This window comes from Garra rufa, chromosome 22 (assembly GCF_049309525.1).
Source record: "Garra rufa chromosome 22, GarRuf1.0, whole genome shotgun sequence".
Taxonomy (NCBI): domain Eukaryota; kingdom Metazoa; phylum Chordata; class Actinopteri; order Cypriniformes; family Cyprinidae; genus Garra; species Garra rufa.
The window spans coordinates 7,898,755-7,916,116 of record NC_133382.1 but is presented as its reverse complement, the minus strand read 5'-3'; the positions used below and the strand labels follow the sequence as shown (position 1 = coordinate 7,916,116).

Below are 17,362 nucleotides of genomic sequence, written 5' to 3'. Positions count from 1 at the left end.
GAATGTGTTATATTTAAGTTTATTTATCCATTTGGTTGGCCTGTATCTGTACTCAGTCAAAAACAAAAGATATATTAAAAAAGCTATTAATATTTCTAACACAAAAAGAGCACTACAAGTCTTCTGCAGCATGCTCTCTGGTTCAAGAGGCTCCCTGCTGCAGGCGAACCATGATCGCTGTTCCTGGTCAAAGGGCTGGCCTACAGCGAGAGGCAGAGATAGAGCTGGTTAACGTTTAACCACGCCGGCTTGTAAAGCAGCCCCAGGACAGTGAACCTTTGGAGTTTGATATGATGTGATTACAGAATCACCCCAGTGACACGTTGCCAAATTCAGCAGAATGAGGGTCTGAGTCTTCCGGGTGGTGATCTCTGAAATTGCTCAGGTAAGTTGCTTCTTTAATACCAAATTATAAGACATAAAGGATTCTTGTCAGGTAGTGGCAAGATAAAAGTAGCGACGCTGTTTTAAAAAGACGTGCTCATCTGTATGGCTTTGTTGCATGTATTTAATGCATTTAATTGTGCAACTGGCAAATATGATTGTGAGGACACTGTCTAAGTAAGATATAATACAGAAGAAGTCATCAATGAATTACACACAATAATTTGACTAATTATTACAGCTTATGCACTGCACAAACTCTATTGTAATAGTCTTCAGCAGTGTTTATAATGCAGAAATGAGCCAATCATTACCTTAAACCTTTCTTCAGTTCTGATATTTCAACATACAAACAGCACATGCATATGTGAATTCCAATATAGCTGTAAGGAGGTCAGATGTAACATTAGCCCAAAGCTAATGCACTGCTGTTATTGAAATGTTTCAACATATGGTACTTCTCCAACATTCTGTATTTATTAAACACGCCATATTGAACCTCACAGATGGTTATTAACAGTAGCAACAGTGTGCACATGCATGATTAGGGTTGGGGGTACAATGCATATGATATTGTTTTTGATTTATGGTTTTAAAAGCTCAAATACAGAGGCAAGCAGCAACATGCAATTTAAGTGCAAATACAAATATTATATTCCCTGCATTTATGCTCTAGTTTCAGTCCAGCACATTGGCCTTCAGAACATGTGTATTTAGCTTCAGTCAACATGGGCTGAAAAGCAGCCAGAGATCCAGGCATGATAAGCGCACGTCTAGTTATCTTGTTTATGCAAACGGTAACCAGGCTGTCCAGGAGAGAGCAGTGGATGGACTGCAGACTAATGGAGTCCTTTCCGTACTGTCTTAAAACGCTCTCTTTAATGACTTCCTAATGTTAGGCCATCTCTCTTATATCCCTTGACGTTTGAGTTTCATGAAAGTCGTCATTTGTGACGCTTCCTAAAGATTTTTGGTGTTATGCACTGCATGGATTGATTAAAAGGCCAACTGCAAAAGCGTGTGGTAATAGCATCTCACGTTGTGAGTCATCTGTGATGAGCCCTTTTAGTCTATATAAACTCTGTGCTTTGCACAAGCTATTGAATTTGCAGAGGCGAACACATTAGCAATGTAACTGCTGGGGAGGTGCATTGCACTGTAAAATGAATGAAAAGAAAAATAAAGAAAATTCTAAAGAGCACACAGACTCTCAGAACATCGTGAACCTATTTTTAATGGGCTGCCAATGGCAGTCCTCGCTTACTTGATGCACTAAGCAGGATAAGACTTGAAAAAAATAGATTTTAATAACTAAGTGGATGTTTTGATGTCTAAAATGTATATTGGATTCAAATCCTGAACGTACAAAATACAAGTTGATACTATAAGTACTTCAACTTAAAATTGAGAAGTTTACATAAACAGATATAGATGCAAAGTAAATGCTAGCTTGTCTTTGTCTTTTTGAGCCGCTTATACAGAGACCATGATCATGGTATCATGGTATAATCATTGTGGTCATGACTGCATGCAGATGCTGAAGAGCTTTTGAAAAGGACTAGCAGTCTTGTCACCTTTGACCCCTATTCTGTACTCATACTCCTTTGTTGTCTTCAGCATCTCTCTTTGATCAAGTGAAGCTGAAAAAGACAAAGACAAATAGACACTCCACTGATGATTTTAAAGACCCGTGGCCATGTGATTCAATCACGCTCGATAGCACTCTCATCTAAAATAAAAGAATAACCACAAGGGAGATCTTGTTAATATTAGTTTGAGATAAATGGGGACTTTTTTTGCTTAAGTCTCTGGAAGGTCCAAATCTTATACTCAGAAACAAACACAGTATCTAGTGTCTCCAACAAGTCTTAGAAGAGATCTCAACAGTGTCTTAAACTTTGCTCAGATTTGCTCAGTAGCCAAAGTCTGCAAAGACATAGATTTTAAAGTTAACTTATTATCAACAAATGAAAAAAAAAAAAAAAAAAAGATCAAAGCTGCTATTCACATTCTTTACTTTCTATAGTTTCTATACGTTCTATAGTTTAGTATGCGAAATCTCTCCAGAAAGGGCTAGGTTAAAAAATGAAACATTATTTCATCTTTTCAGAGAGGAAAAAAAAGTCTGGTTTTCTGTCTATGCAGAACCCAGCCTTCATTATATGTACAAAAACATATTATGTTATACACATATTTTGTGTTCCACAGATGGAAAAAAAAATCATACACTTTCGGAACAACCTGAGCTTAAGTAAATGATGATTAAATCTAAATTTATGCGTGAACAATACTTTGTCTTCTGAGCTCCAAGCTATTCAATATGGAAGCCTGTTTCCGCCACTATATAAAAAAAGGTTATTGCAACTTGTTATCTCACAATTCTGACTTTTTTTTTCCTCAAAATTGTGAGATATAAACTTACAATTGTGAGTTATAAAGTAAGAATTGTGAGTTCTGAGAAATTAAGTCAGAATTGCATGATAAAAACTCACAATAGTGAGTATAAAGTCAGAATTCCAAGATATAAACTTGTATTTCTGAGAAATTAAGTCAGAAACTAGCAATTCTGTAAACATATCAGTCTTTCAACGGTAATTCTGACTTTATTTCTCACAAATGTGAGTTTAAATCCTGCAATGACAACTTTGTATCTCACAATTCTGACTTTATAACTCGCAATTGTGCATTTATATCTCACAGTTCTGATAAAAAGGTCGGAATTGTGAGTTTATATGATGCAATTCTGAGAAAAAAAGTCAGAACTATGAGATGTAAACTCGCAATTGCAAGAAAAAAACTCAGAATTGTGAGATAAAAAGTCGCGATTACCTTTTTTATTTTTTATTTAGTGGCAGAAAAAGCTTCCATAAATTATAGTGCAATCTTCTGATGTAATAATATAATTATGCTTTTATATTTTCTACATTCTCATTGAGGGAAACTGGCTGAAATAAGGTGTGAAATAAGGGCAGGACACAGATGTCCTCCAGTTGAAACATATGTGACTTAATGATTGTCTGCTGTTTTGATTTGCTCTCTTCAGTTAATAATTACACCACGGTCCTTGACCTGGAGTTGCGGAAAATGTTTCTCCCCCCCCCCCCCCGTTTTTTTTTTTTTTTTTTTTTTTTTTTTTGTTAACGCTGTCCAGCAGATAAAAAGCCAATATATACCTAAAGCTTTCTTCATTCAGTTCAAACAGACTTTGATCAGAGACACTGATTAAATTAAGATGAAAGATGCCTACATTAAGAGCATATAATCACATTTCTCCTGCTCCACTAGGATCACATCTTTGTGATAAAATGTTCTCATACGCATAAATGAATAAAATGGCTATTTTCTAATGGATTAGAGTGGTTCAAAAGAGCATGGTTAGGACGTATGCATTTCTTACCTTTGAACCTGTCCATGCGAGACATGTCTTGGCTTCTTATCATGTTCAGATTTAAAGCAGGAATATGCAATCTTGCCCTGTCATTTATGTGTGTTTGAACTTTGATTTAATTTCAGTGAGCACCCCTAATTTTGCTGATTTATTGCTGATAATCACTCACAATGGAAACCAATCAAAAATGCGGGGATGGACTGACTGGCACGCAGAAAGAGACTGCGCTGCGCACTCTGATCCAGCGCACAGGATTTCACATACACCAGGTAGGAGTTACCACAGTCTCGGGTAACAGGACAGGTGCCAATGTGGGATTATGGGATAGGAACACTTGCTTAAATCAACTCTTATTTCAAAACACCAAGAAATTCAGCACCGCTGGTCCATAAGATCCATTTCTTTGATGTTTTCACTACTGGGGATATCTGTGTGCTTGTCTTCGTCAGTTTTTTGTATTTAGTATAGTGGTGAAAATGGAAAAACACCTTCGTCTCCATCTGTGAATTAAAAAGCAGCACTTGTCCTTGGAATTGTAAAATGATTTGTCAATTCTTGAGAGTAATTCCAATTGTTTTTCATCTCAGGAAAATGGCCAGAGGAGATACGGTGGCCCACCTCCTGGCTGGGAAGGCCCACCTCCAGAGAGAGGCAGTGAGATTTTTGTGGGAAAGCTTCCTCGAGACCTCTTTGAGGATGAACTGGTGCCACTCTGTGAAAAAGTAAGGGGGAAAGTGGTCAACTATAATCATTTAAAATAAATGGGTAATCATTTTAAAGAATCAGTTCACTCCTGAATTAAATTTTTTTTTGTTTATTTCTTTGTTCACTCGAAAGAAATTAAGGTTTTTGAGGAAAATATTCCAGGATTTTTCCCCATATAGTGGATATCAATGGGAGCTAACAGGTTGAAGATCCAAATTGCAGTTTCAATGCAGCTTCAAAGGGCTTTACACCACCTCAGCCAAGAAATGAGGTCTTGTCTAGGAAAAAAACTATTTAAATGTATATACTCTTTAATCACAAATGCTCATCTTGCACTAGCTCTGCAATGCGTGTCTTCAACTTCACGCATCACGTAATCACATTGGAAAGGTCACGCATGGTTATTTCTTTGTCTGTGTACTTTGGTTTAAAAAGGTAGGGTAAGGGAAAAAACTCCATCTCATTTTGTCCTCCAACTTCTAAATCATCCAACATCCTTTTTTTTAAAGAGCGTCTGTAGCCCCTATTGTATCTGTATGTTTTCTTATTATTTTCACCCAATGGGAGTCTATGGCAGCCCTATGAACGAAACATAGGAAAATTATGAAATTTGGCACACTTGTAGTGATGGCCATAAATAGTTATCTGGCCAAATTTGGGGTGTTTAGAACTAACTCTATAGCGCCACCACTAGTTCAAAAATCTTGAACCCCTAAAAATTAAACATAGTATACCTGATTCCTCACCTCATGCTGATTACATTCAATAACTTATATTAAGACACTCATTACAGTAGCAGCCATTTTGAAAAGTACAGTATTGTTTTTTTTTTTTTTTTTTTTTTTTTTTTTTGCTACTCCTCCTTGAAAATTGATCCAATTCTTCCCAAAATTGCCTCTGATCTTTAGACTGAGCTGCACAGAAATGATCTGGAAATGGCTGCTAGCCACTATATTTTAATTTTATTTTATTTTTTTAGAAAATTACAAATTGTTTTGCTATATAAAACCCTTATTCCTCAGTTGGGATCGTGTAGAACCTTTTAAGCTGCACTGAAACTGTAGGCAGACCTTCAATTCATTGATCCCCGCTAAAGTCTACTATGGACTATGGACAAAAATACAGAAATGTTTTCTTCAAAAATTTCTTTTTGGCTGAGGAAAAAAAAAACATAAACATCTTGGATGAGATAGGGGTCATTTTAATACTGGAAGTGAACAAATCTTTTAAGTGTGGTGTAGCTTTAAAACTGTTTCACTTACCTGTCTTTGCAGTTTGGCAAAATTTACGAAGTACGGATGATGATGGACTTCAATGGCAACAATCGAGGCTATGCATTTGTTACCTTCACCACAAAACAAGAGGCTAAGAATGCCATGAAACAGCTCAACAACTATGAAATCCGGTGAGCCATTGTTCACACTGGACATCTACGGACAAAGCATTTTGTAACCAAAAAACTGATGAACAATTCTCACACATCTTCACGCAGGAATGGAAGACTTCTTGGTGTGTGTGCAAGTGTAGACAACTGTCGGCTATTTGTGGGCGGCATTCCAAAGACCAAAAAGAGAGAAGAGATCCTGGCAGAGATGAAGAAGGTGACGGATGGTGTCATGGATGTCATCGTTTATCCAAGTGCTGCTGACAAGTCCAAAAACCGAGGTTTTGCATTTGTCGAGTATGAAAGCCATAGAGCTGCTGCCATGGCCAGGAGGAAACTGCTACCAGGTAAGCTACATCACGTTAGAAATTAAATCAATGTTCTTGTCCAAAACCCACTCACACTTCTGTTTCAAATGTACAGGCATTTTTCAAACCAATCGTCATTTTCCAGAGCTAGACAAGATTTTATTGATTTCCCACAGGCTGAACTCATGTTGAGTCCAAAGATAGTTCATTGCCCAAAGAAAATGAGCGATAAAAGACTAACCACTGACATGGTTTTTTCTCTCTCTCTTTCCAGGAAGGATTCAGCTGTGGGGTCATCCTATTGCAGTCGACTGGGCTGAACCTGAAGTCGAAGTGGATGAGGACACCATGGCCACAGTGAAGATCCTCTATGTCCGTAATCTGATGTTGCCTACCACAGAGGAGACTATAGAGAAAGAGTTTAACAGCATCAAACCTGGTGAGCAAGCAAAAGGTCTCTGCAATATTCAGGTCTCTGGATACGGCTCAGGTCACTCTTTCAGTTCAAGTCATTTACCCTTTCTATCATCTGGCAGGCAAAAATCTAAGACAGCATTTTAGTGCCCCGTAAAAAAAAAAAAAAAAATTCAAAGATCTAAGTCGAAATACTACGAGAATACAGTCTAAATTACAAGAATTAATTTGTAGCATATTCCAAAGATTTCAAATTCTGTCAGTTTTATAGCGAAATACAAACAATGTCTTACAATAATGTTTTGTACACTCTTTAAAGTGGCGTGACAGATTTTTACTTCAATTTAAGCGGCATGTAAGTCAATCATGTTTCTGATTAAATTGAGACATTTGTAAGATTAAATTAGGCTATAGTCTTTTCCTTTATTAGTTTTTTCCTTTACTTTATACTCGTAATTTAGACTTTATTCTCAAAATGCTTTAACTTTATTCACGTAATATTTCAACTTTATTCTTGCAATATTTTGACTTTATTCTCGTAATATTTCTAGTTTATTTTCATAGTATTCCAACTTTTTTCTCATATTTACTTCATTCTCAAAAGATTTTGACATTTTTCTCGTAATAATTTGACTTTATTCTCTTAATTTAGACTTCATTCTCAAAATATTTTGACTTTATTCTCATAGTATTTAGACTTTATTCTCAGAATATTTCAACTTTATTCTCATAATATTTTGACTTTATTCCTAAAATATTTCAACTTCATTCTCATATTTCAACTTTATTCTTGTAATGTTTTTACTTTATTCTCATATTTCGACTTTATTCTCGCAATATTTAGACTTTATTATTGTAATATTTCGATTTTATTTTTGTAATTTCAACTTTATTCTCAAAATATTACAACTTTAAATCTCGTAATCTTAGATTTTTTTTTTTAAGTGATACTAAAACACCCATTGTAAAAATCAGAAGTACGAGTACTTAGAAAAGTAATAGAATAACAAGCTGCATAATTTGAGATATCATTCATGAAGCGTGTCCTCCTCCAAAAAACAATCCAATAGGTCATTTGTGCAAGCAGTTTTTTATGACCTATAGTTACCTTTTAGGTGGCTTAACAATAACAATAGTGTTATGTTGCGTGCATCATCATAAAATTATGTGTGACTGCCCTTACCAATCATAATGCTGGTTTGTTTAAATGCAATTTGTGGACTTTTTTACACAGCTCTTTACCCACCATTTTTTCCCTATTTTCAATTTGCTACTGTGCGATTTTCAAAGCAATCGCGTCACAGATGTTTTCACACTGCATGACTATCTGGGGTAGCATTCCGTCACTGCTGTGTTCACACTGCACGATGGATCGGTGACAGGGGGTTTCACACTGCATGACTTTACAATAGGAAGAATCGCCGACAACTTTTGCTGCCTTCATGTGCTATCGTAATTATGGTAAATACCAAAATCCGACATCTAAATTGCACATAAACACCCACTCACGTTGTAATTTCCACTGGAAAGCTCGAAATTTTTTATGATACCCGAGTTGCCGAGATGGGATAAACTTTGACCTTTCAACATGGCGGACAGCAACGAAACTATACTGAATAAGCATTGCATGATGTTAAAAGTTCTCTGCTGTTTAGTTGGTTAGTTTGTAGCCCCCATAATGCTGGGGCATAAAGGATTTTAATAACGTCGCTATTTAAACGTAGTGTTGTCTTTAAAAATACCGTTAAGAGAAGATGCTAGCTTGTCGTGGTTCGCCTCCAGTAGGGTGCTGTGCGGTACAGAGTTCTGAAGGAGGCAATTTTCTCATGTTATTTTATTTGGTCTGTTTTACCAAAGTAGCATGTGAGGACAAATTCCGAGTCCGCCATGTTTCTCTTCACTACGACAACAAAAGCACCTGAACATGACACACTGGTAATTTCCACTTCACAAGTGGAAAGCATCATCTTTCCCATATCACATGAAGGCAGCATTTGTCCCGGTCCGCAAACTACGTCTCACAACCAAACACACGCGAGAAGTGACATGGAAACAACGCGAGGTCAGGCGTGCAAGTTCTCACGTGAGACTGGGATTATTATTAAAAACGACACGTCGGCGATTCTCTCAGATCGCGTCTTTGATAGTTCACACTGTGTGATTGTCACTCACGTGAACGAGCAGCGATTTGCCTGTGATTTCGGGCATTTGTCAGCGATTTCTCAAAACCTGTCGGCGAGTCAAAATCGGGGCTGAAATCATGCAGTCTGAACTCGGCATAAATTTACCAAAAAAATAAACTATTCCTGTGTCTGAATTCTGAAGGAAATCATTTTAAGTGTTTTATGGGATATCATTTAAATATTTACAGTGTTTGTTAATCTCCAGGTGCTGTTGAAAGGGTGAAGAAGATCAGAGATTACGCTTTTGTTCATTTCTCTCAAAGAGAGGATGCCATCAACGCCATGAATGCACTGAATGGAAAGGTAAAGAGGGACACAAACATACTGAAATGCACTTGATTCATTACGAAATAATGCTGCATAAAAAACTCTGTCTTCCCTTTAGGTCATTGATGGTTCTCCAATTGAGGTCACACTAGCCAAGCCTGTGGATAAGGACAGCTATGTTCGGTACACTCGAGGCACAGGGGGTCGTGGCGGTACTTTGCTCCAAGGAGACTATGCTTACACTGTAGGCCAGATGTACGACCCCTCAGCTGCCTATCTAGGAGCACCAATATTCTACGCCCCCCATGCATACGCAGCCATCCCTAATCAGTTCCGCTTCCCCACTACCAAAGGGCACATAAGTACCAGGGGGCTGGTGCGCTCCCCCTCTGTGAGAGGTGGGTGTTCATCTGATTCACTTGTTGAAATCTGTTTCAGACGTGATTAAACTAAATAATCTCTGAAGAAATATCATTCTGTAACTGTTAATCAAGCTTGTGAGGAATGCAGTAGTTCTTAATGAACAGATAAAATCGCTCTGATTATTAATGACCAAAAGATCCACTATAGTAAGTAAGAAAATGAATACCAACTAGACCAGTCTACAATTATTAAAGTCAACATGAAGTGATTTTGACATTATATTTTACTTTCATAATTTGACGACTCCAAGCGAAATGGCATGTTCAGTGAGGAAAATAAAACATGAATTGATTGGATGAAATAAAAATGGATGGTGTTACATACCAAAATGAAATGAAAGTTATAGAATTTATTGAAATTATACTAAAAATATTATTATATTTTTAAATTTTATTTCATGTTGACATGAAAGAGACTGGGCAAATTGCTTATGTAAAGATCTTTCATTATTGTTTTATTTTGGCAGTTCAGTCATATAATATTTGCATTTTCATTTGCATGTGACCAAGCATAATATATTTTTCTATATTGTTCTTAGTTTGCTTATCCTATCTAGCATTTGAATTTGTTATCCATGCCTGCATATTACAGCCCAATGACAATAATGTACTATTCTAAATGGATGGGGTCCAAAAATCAAGTCTATCAAATTTAAAAAAGAAATGATCTGACACGAATCAGAGATGCAGCATCTGTAATGTGCTGGCTTGGAATATATCTATATGATGATCAGTTTCTCTAAATCTTGATTGAACCCAGGTGATTTCTGGTGATTTGATTCGACTTAATGCCTTCTTGCATTCCTAGAAATTTACATGAATGTACCTGTAGGGGCAGCGGGCGTACGTGGTTTGGGTGGGCGAGGATACCTCGCCTATGCAGGCGTGGGTCGTGGTTGCGCCACGTACCAACTCAAGACAGACAAACGCCCTGACGACAAACTCTATGACCTTCTTCCTGGCATGGAGCTCACGCCCATGAACCCAGTCACTCTGAAGCCCCACGGCATCAAACACGCCCCACAGGTACACTCATACCCTCACTGAAAAAATCACTTGAGGAGGAAGTTTTCAAAGGAACATTTTTCCAAGAAAGATTTTGTTTTTGCAGATCTTAGAGGACATTTGCCAAAAGAATAACTGGGGGCAACCTGTTTACCAGCTTCACTCTGCTATTGGACCAGATCAGAGGCAACTGTTCCTTTACAAAGTCACCATCCCTGCTTTGGCTACTCAATATCCAAATATGTACGCCACAACCTCTTTTTCAACTATACACACATTAAAAGGAAAGAACACTCAAATTAGATCCTAGTGAGCTGTCTACTTAGATCAGTGGTTCTCAACCACATTCTTGGAGGAGCTCTAAACACTGCAGATGTTGTCTCATTTGTCTCTATTAAGTCTCTACTACTGAGATAATGAGGTAAATCAAGTGTGTTTCATTAAAGTGACATGCCAGTGTTGGCAGTACTCCAGGAATATGGTTGGAACCTACTGACATAGATTACGATAACCATGTCCTCTTCTTCTCGGGCATGTGCACATCGGGATTGGTAAATTGCCTAAAATGTCTGGGGTTTGGCTTTCATTTCCTACAAACGTGTACATGTACAATTGAGGTCAAAAGTTTACATACACCTTGCAGAATCTGCAAAATGTTAATTGTATTAGCAAAATAAGAGGGATCATACAAAATGCGTGTTATTTATTATTTAGTACTGACCTGAATAAGATATTTCACATAAAAGACATTTATAGTTGTAAAAGTTTACACGATGCATTAAGAGCCAGGGGGTTAAAACTTTTTGAATTTGAATAATATGGTCAGTTTAACTTGTTTTTGTCTTTTGTAGCTTCTGAAGGGCAGTACTAAATATAACATATGACATTTAGGCAAAATAAGAAAAATGTGCAAATCTCTATTCAAAAGTTTTCACCCCCTGCTCTTCTAGCACCCGCTGCATCGTTCTTTGCTTTCTGAAACATCAGTGAGGGTTTGAACCTTCTGTAATAGTTGCATATGAGTCCCTCAGTTGTCCTCAGTGTGAAAAGACTGATCTCAAAATCATACAGTCATCGTTGAAAAGGGTTTAAACACAAAAATCCAATTCTAACCAAATAATTTTTTGGACCTTAAGGATTTTTCTGAAGAACATTGGGCAATTTAACTGTTCAGGACTACAACTATAACTAAACAAAAAAACACGGCTGTGGATCATTCAGGGAACAACACAATATTAAGAATCAAGCGTATGTAAATTATTTTCTCTTGTGGACTATATTTAATTTGTATGTCTTTTATGTCAAATATCTTATTCAGGTCAGCACTAAACAAAAATGATCCTGTTTATTTTGGTAAAATAAATAACATTTAGCAGATTCTGCAAGGTGTATGTAAACCTTTGACCTCAAATGAATTTGCTTTGCTTTGACAGTTCTTTGTAGATCCCACCTTCTTGCATGGCACGATCGTCAATTATGTACAATGTCTGCACACTGCTGGTCAAGGAAAACAAAAGCCAAAACCCTGACATTTAGCCAATTTAGAAATCCCGTGAAATCATGTTCACCAAAAGGTTTCATGTCCGAGTTATCATTAAGACCTCTATGGACTCAGTGGGCACATCAGCAACAACTAGAGTAGCTCAGGAGTAGACAGCTGCCAAAGTAGCCATTAGACATAGAATCAGCTCACATTTTTTGGGATGCAGCTATAAACGAACACTCTTCAGTCAGACACGACATGTAGCTTGTGTGAATATAAACCTAAATTAGCTCCCCATCTATATACATTTTAAATGAATCTACTTTTAGAAAATTAAATACTGATGTTGTCTATGTGTCCAATCAGACATCCGTTCACCCCCGCTAAGCTCTGTGCATCAATGGATGAGGCAAAGCTGCATGCAGCAGAACACACTCTGCAGATCCTTGGTGTTCAGACAGAGGGCGCTGACGCTTCCGCTGCTGCGGCAGTTGCTGCTGCATTCCCAGGTATGTGAGGTCTGTAGAAGTGCTACTTATTTCACTGTGATTTTAATTCTGTTATTATGGAGTAAACACATACTAGGACTAACATTTTATTCTATTAATTACTCTATAATGTATGACTGTGGCATAAAGATTTATATTGAACCTGAAACTCATAAGTAACAGAATTATTAAATTATAATGAAACTGGCACTTAATGTTAATTTACGTAAATAATACAAATTTGTATTTAATATTTACATTTAAATATTAATGATAGCATATTCAGGGTTTCTGCAGGTTTTATGAAAGTACATTTTCATACTTCTTAAAGGATTAGTTCACTTCCAGAACGAAAATTTACAGATAATATACTCACCCCCTTGTCATCCAAGATGTCTTTCTTTCTTCAGTCATAAAGAAATTATGTTTTTTGAGGAAAACATTTTAGGATTTCTCTCCATATAATAATAAATAAAGGGTCTTATCTAGCGAAACAACCGGTTATTTTCCAAACAAATTGACAATTTATATCCTTTTTAACAGGGGAGTTGCTAGACCTAAAGCTCTACTGGGGCACAGGCCCCCATTACTCGTTAATTCAGTTGTTGCATGTAGTTTAGTGTCTTTATTTTGGGGTTATCAACGTAAATTCAAATTTAAGACTTTACTGGAGCACAGCATATTTTTACTGGGGCACATGCCCCAGTAAAAAGGGTCTAGCAACGCCCCTGCTTTTTAACCTCAAATGCTCGTCTTGTCTGCGCAAGTGTAATTTGTGTAATCCAGTTCAAGACAGTTAAGGTATGTCGAAAAACTCCCATCTCGTTTTCGTCTTCAACTTCAAAATTGCCCTACAACGCAGCTTTACCTTTTTTTTTTTTGTTTTTGGTAAAGGGCATTTGATCTTCTTTGTATGTTCACTTTGTAAACACTGGGTTGGTACTTCTGCAGCGATATACTGTAGGACGATTTTGAAGTTGGGGAAGAAAACGAGATGAGAGTTTTTTGACAACCTAAGCTGCATTTAAACTGCATTTTGGAGGTTCAAACTTGGGGACACCATACATATCCACTATATGGAGAGAAATCCTGAAATGTTTGCCTCAAAAAACATAATTTCTTTAAGACTGAAGAAAGAGAGACATGAACATCTTGGATGACAAGGGGGTGATTACATTATCTGTTAATTTTGGTTCTGAAAGTGAACTATTCCTTTAAGACTTTTTAAGACCACATAAAGAAAAATAGAAATAGATAGTTCACCCAAAAATGAAAATTCTGTCATTAATTACTGACCCTTATGTTATTCCAAGCCCTTAAAACCTTCGTTCATCTTTGGAACACAAATCAAGATATTTTTGATGAAATCAGAGAGCCTATTGACCCTGCATAGACAGCAACTGACAAGTTCAATGTAAGGACTTATTGTAAGGACATCATCAGAATAGTTCATGTGACATCAGTGGTTCAACAGAACACTTTTTTCGTCCATGTCAGTCTTTGACACTTGTTCACGAGAGTACCACGATGCAAACATGTGGTAATTTATTTGTGCTTTCTTAAAAGTATTCTCTTAGCTTCATAACATTACGATTGAACCCCTGATGTCCCATGGACTATTTAAATATTGTCCTTTCTACGTTTTTGGGCCTTCAAAGTGTCAGTTGCACTACTGTCTATGCATGGTTAGAAAGCTCTCAGATTTAATTAAAAATATCTTAATTTGTGTTACGAAGATGGACAAAGGTCTTACGGGCTTGGAAATACATGGGTGCACTATTCCTTTAAGGTTAAGAAAACTTTTTTTTAAAACACTTTGGCTTTTCAACAGTTATTTTGCCCTAAATCTTTTCCTTTTGGTTTCGCAGGTTATACAATTGCCAGCACCACTGCTACCCAGCTGAAACAGGCTGTTTCTCTGGGTCAGGACCTGACTGCCTATGCAACCTACGAGGGTTACCCTGCCTTCGCTGTGGCAACCCGTGGGGATGCATATGGAGTGTTTTAAAACCTTTTACCTTTAAGAGTCTCTGTAAAGTCAATGTTAATCTGTTCCATGTATTCTGTCATGTTTCTAGGTTTAGTAGTGATTGTTTGTTTAGAGTTATAACTTTATTTCTTCCTAAGCGTTTGAGAGCATTATTGAAGAATATGAGTCATCTTGTGACTTAACTCAGGAAGAGACAACTCAGTCCCAAACGTTTCCAGAAAATGTCGGTTTTTATGCTTTATGATTTATTGCTGTTTGTCAAGGATTGAGTTACCTTGATTTAAACATTACTTGTGTCATAAATTGTGCTCATCCAGAATGGTGACCCCATCAGATTCGAACTGTAATTTGATTGTTGATTTGTTTTTTTATTTTTTAAATATCTAAATTACCATAATTTAGGCTGGACCCTTTTATGCTGCCTTTAACACTGAATCAATGCAACTAAATGTCATTTCAAAACACATAGTAATATCTCATTGTGCTACACGATATATACTTTTATCCAGACATTTACTAGTAAGCTTTGGTGTTGTATTTAAAGTGGTTTGTTTTTGTGTTGGTTTTCTTTCAGTATTTCCATTAACACCTAAGTAGAGAGTTTTAACAGATGAGACGCATTCATACGCTTTTGTATGTATCTGCATATTTTAGGATCATTTTAGATATGGTTTGTATCTGGTTCGTTTATTAGTAGTTTTGCTATATTTTATAAGATATTTACAGGTTTGCTAGAAATATTCTCCCACTTCATACTTTTTGTAAGCGGGGAATATAAGAGCATTGTTTAAATACTCACGGACACATTTTTGTTAAATATAAAGATGCCTTCAAGGTGACAGTATTAAAGTTTGTGTAGCACTTAGAACTTATTTTTATACCTGAATTCCAACTCTGTTTGTATGAACTTTGTTATTCGATCATAGAGTGTTTGAAATAATTTATTGCCTAAGTGATTGGCATCAGAACTGGAGGAAGAATTGAATGGGCAACAACAGGACAAAAAAATAAGCTAAGACCTAAGTAGTGCTACAAAGTAAGAGAGTTGTGAAAATATAATTCTAGTAAATCAACTAACCATCAATAAATCAGATTCACTTCTTGACATGTCTCCTGCCTTCCTTTTGTTCATCTGAACACGTTTTAAATTATAATGAAACCCTAAAACATATTTAGGTTGCACATTTAGTTTTTTAGCTAGCTTTAGCTTCGCTGTTCTTTGTTTACTTCGAATATAGATAACGTAACTGTTACAACAATACTAGGCTGCACTCCGTGCAACATTGTCGTCTCTTTGAGTTTTAAATTACAATGATATTAGCGCCTTTATAGAACAGTATAAACAATAAAAAAAACTTTACCTGTCCAACAGACTTCAGCATCCCTACTCAGAATATTCTCCGTCGTCGAATATTTCCACCTTGTGTACGTTGTAGATGTTTACGCTCGTTTTTTGTTTTTGTGAGTCTTCGCATCTTCTGGTTTCAGACCTTAAATAATGTTGCTCTGAGACACAAAACAGTGCTGTGGCTGTGTTTGGAATGATTTTAGTTGGCGAAATAGAGCAACTAACCCTAACCCTAAGCTTATATGGTGTCTAAAACGTACATAATCTCTTCGTTTATTGAATAAAATCAATATCACATTTGTGATCATACTGATTTTTTTTAAATAAACAAGGGCACTCTTTGTGTGATATTTTAACTATATGACATAAATATATACATTTTCTGCCCCCTATCTTGAATTATGTGATCGTTCTTAATGCATATGAATAGAAAGAACGCATTCTAAATGCGCACAGGCACTAAATTTGCCTAACCAGACGTCATCACATAGTGGTGAATGTGTGCATTTCTGTAGTGTTTTGTTTCTTTATTGCAATATACTCCATAATGTCATGATGTCTCATGAGTTCAGTATTTGCGCTAAACCTGCACAGATTTGGCTTGCATGAACTTCCCCAATAAATTAATGAGTCAACATACACAAAATGTAACCAGCCAAATTGGTTATGAATTGACAGCGTAATCCGCCACAGCTGATTTTTACCCACATTTAGCAGGTGTTAATTTTTGACAATATTTACACAACTATCAATACTTTGTTGACCAATTACCAAGCAATGCCTAATTGTGTTCATTCTGGGGTGTAAAAAAGTCGCATTAGCAATTAAAGGAAAACCACTTAAGCAAAACATGGTCAAAGTGTCTGAATAATTTTTGGTCCCAAATTTTTTATCAATTTTACTGGTAGTCCACTGTATGAAGCATTTTTGGGTAGGGCTTACATAAATTAACTATGGTGTCCTGCACCCATAAACTACTGAATGCACCTTTATGCTGAATTCAGCAAATGCTAACCTAGCTGGGAACTAATTTCAGGTGCCGCGTGATATTACTACGCCTGCTTCGGCCATGTTACAGCAGCAAACTTCCTTGACTATTATGCCGGAATAGAAGTGTAGTTCCTAATCTTATCGGCCTAGAAAATCGCAGCTTTACACTTTCCGCCAGTCTTATGCTGCGTTCCAGGCAGGTTTTTGAGCTCGTAAATCACCACTTCAAACCACGACTCACGACTTTGTAGTGTTCCAGGCAAGTTACGTCAAACTGCCTGGGTGCATTTATTATTTTTTTTTATTATTAATTTGATTGCAACGTTATATTGTCCTAAGTTCTATTTTTCCACCGTGTTCTACTTGAATAAACACTGCACCCATAAGGGCTGACATGTTGTTTCACGGGCTACGTTACGTCAGAACTCGTAACTGGGAGTACATCGATCTAGTATGAGTTCACGAGTGGGAAATCACGGGTTTGACTGCCGTTCCAGTGCACTTTCACGGGTAGAAGGTTGGAAAAACACGAGTAACGAGTTGCCTGGAACGCGGCATTAGTACAGGATATAACTACAGAAGAGTCAAGTTTTAAATAGGAAA

At 36.8% G+C, this 17,362-nt stretch overlaps 1 protein-coding gene across 3 annotated transcripts; it reads left to right on the top strand.

The window, feature by feature from the left end:
* Positions 1–270: 270 nt before the first annotated feature.
* Positions 271–15,526, top strand: a1cf (apobec1 complementation factor). 3 transcript variants are annotated; one of them, XM_073828484.1, is made up of 12 exons: positions 271–385; positions 3,898–4,041; positions 4,360–4,494; positions 5,752–5,882; positions 5,970–6,208; positions 6,444–6,608; positions 8,972–9,069; positions 9,152–9,431; positions 10,288–10,481; positions 10,567–10,703; positions 12,310–12,452; positions 14,300–15,526. In XM_073828484.1, the coding sequence occupies exons 2-12, from the start codon at positions 3,943–3,945 to the stop codon at positions 14,437–14,439; spliced, it is 1,761 nt and encodes a 586-aa protein (XP_073684585.1). In that variant the 5' UTR covers positions 271–385; positions 3,898–3,942; the 3' UTR covers positions 14,440–15,526. The 3 variants fall into 3 exon arrangements, with proteins under 3 accessions (XP_073684585.1, XP_073684584.1, XP_073684586.1); XM_073828483.1 differs by having other exon boundaries at positions 10,264–10,481; XM_073828485.1 differs by having other exon boundaries at positions 10,264–10,481; positions 12,310–12,461; positions 14,300–14,438.
* Positions 15,527–17,362: the final 1,836 nt, after the last annotated feature.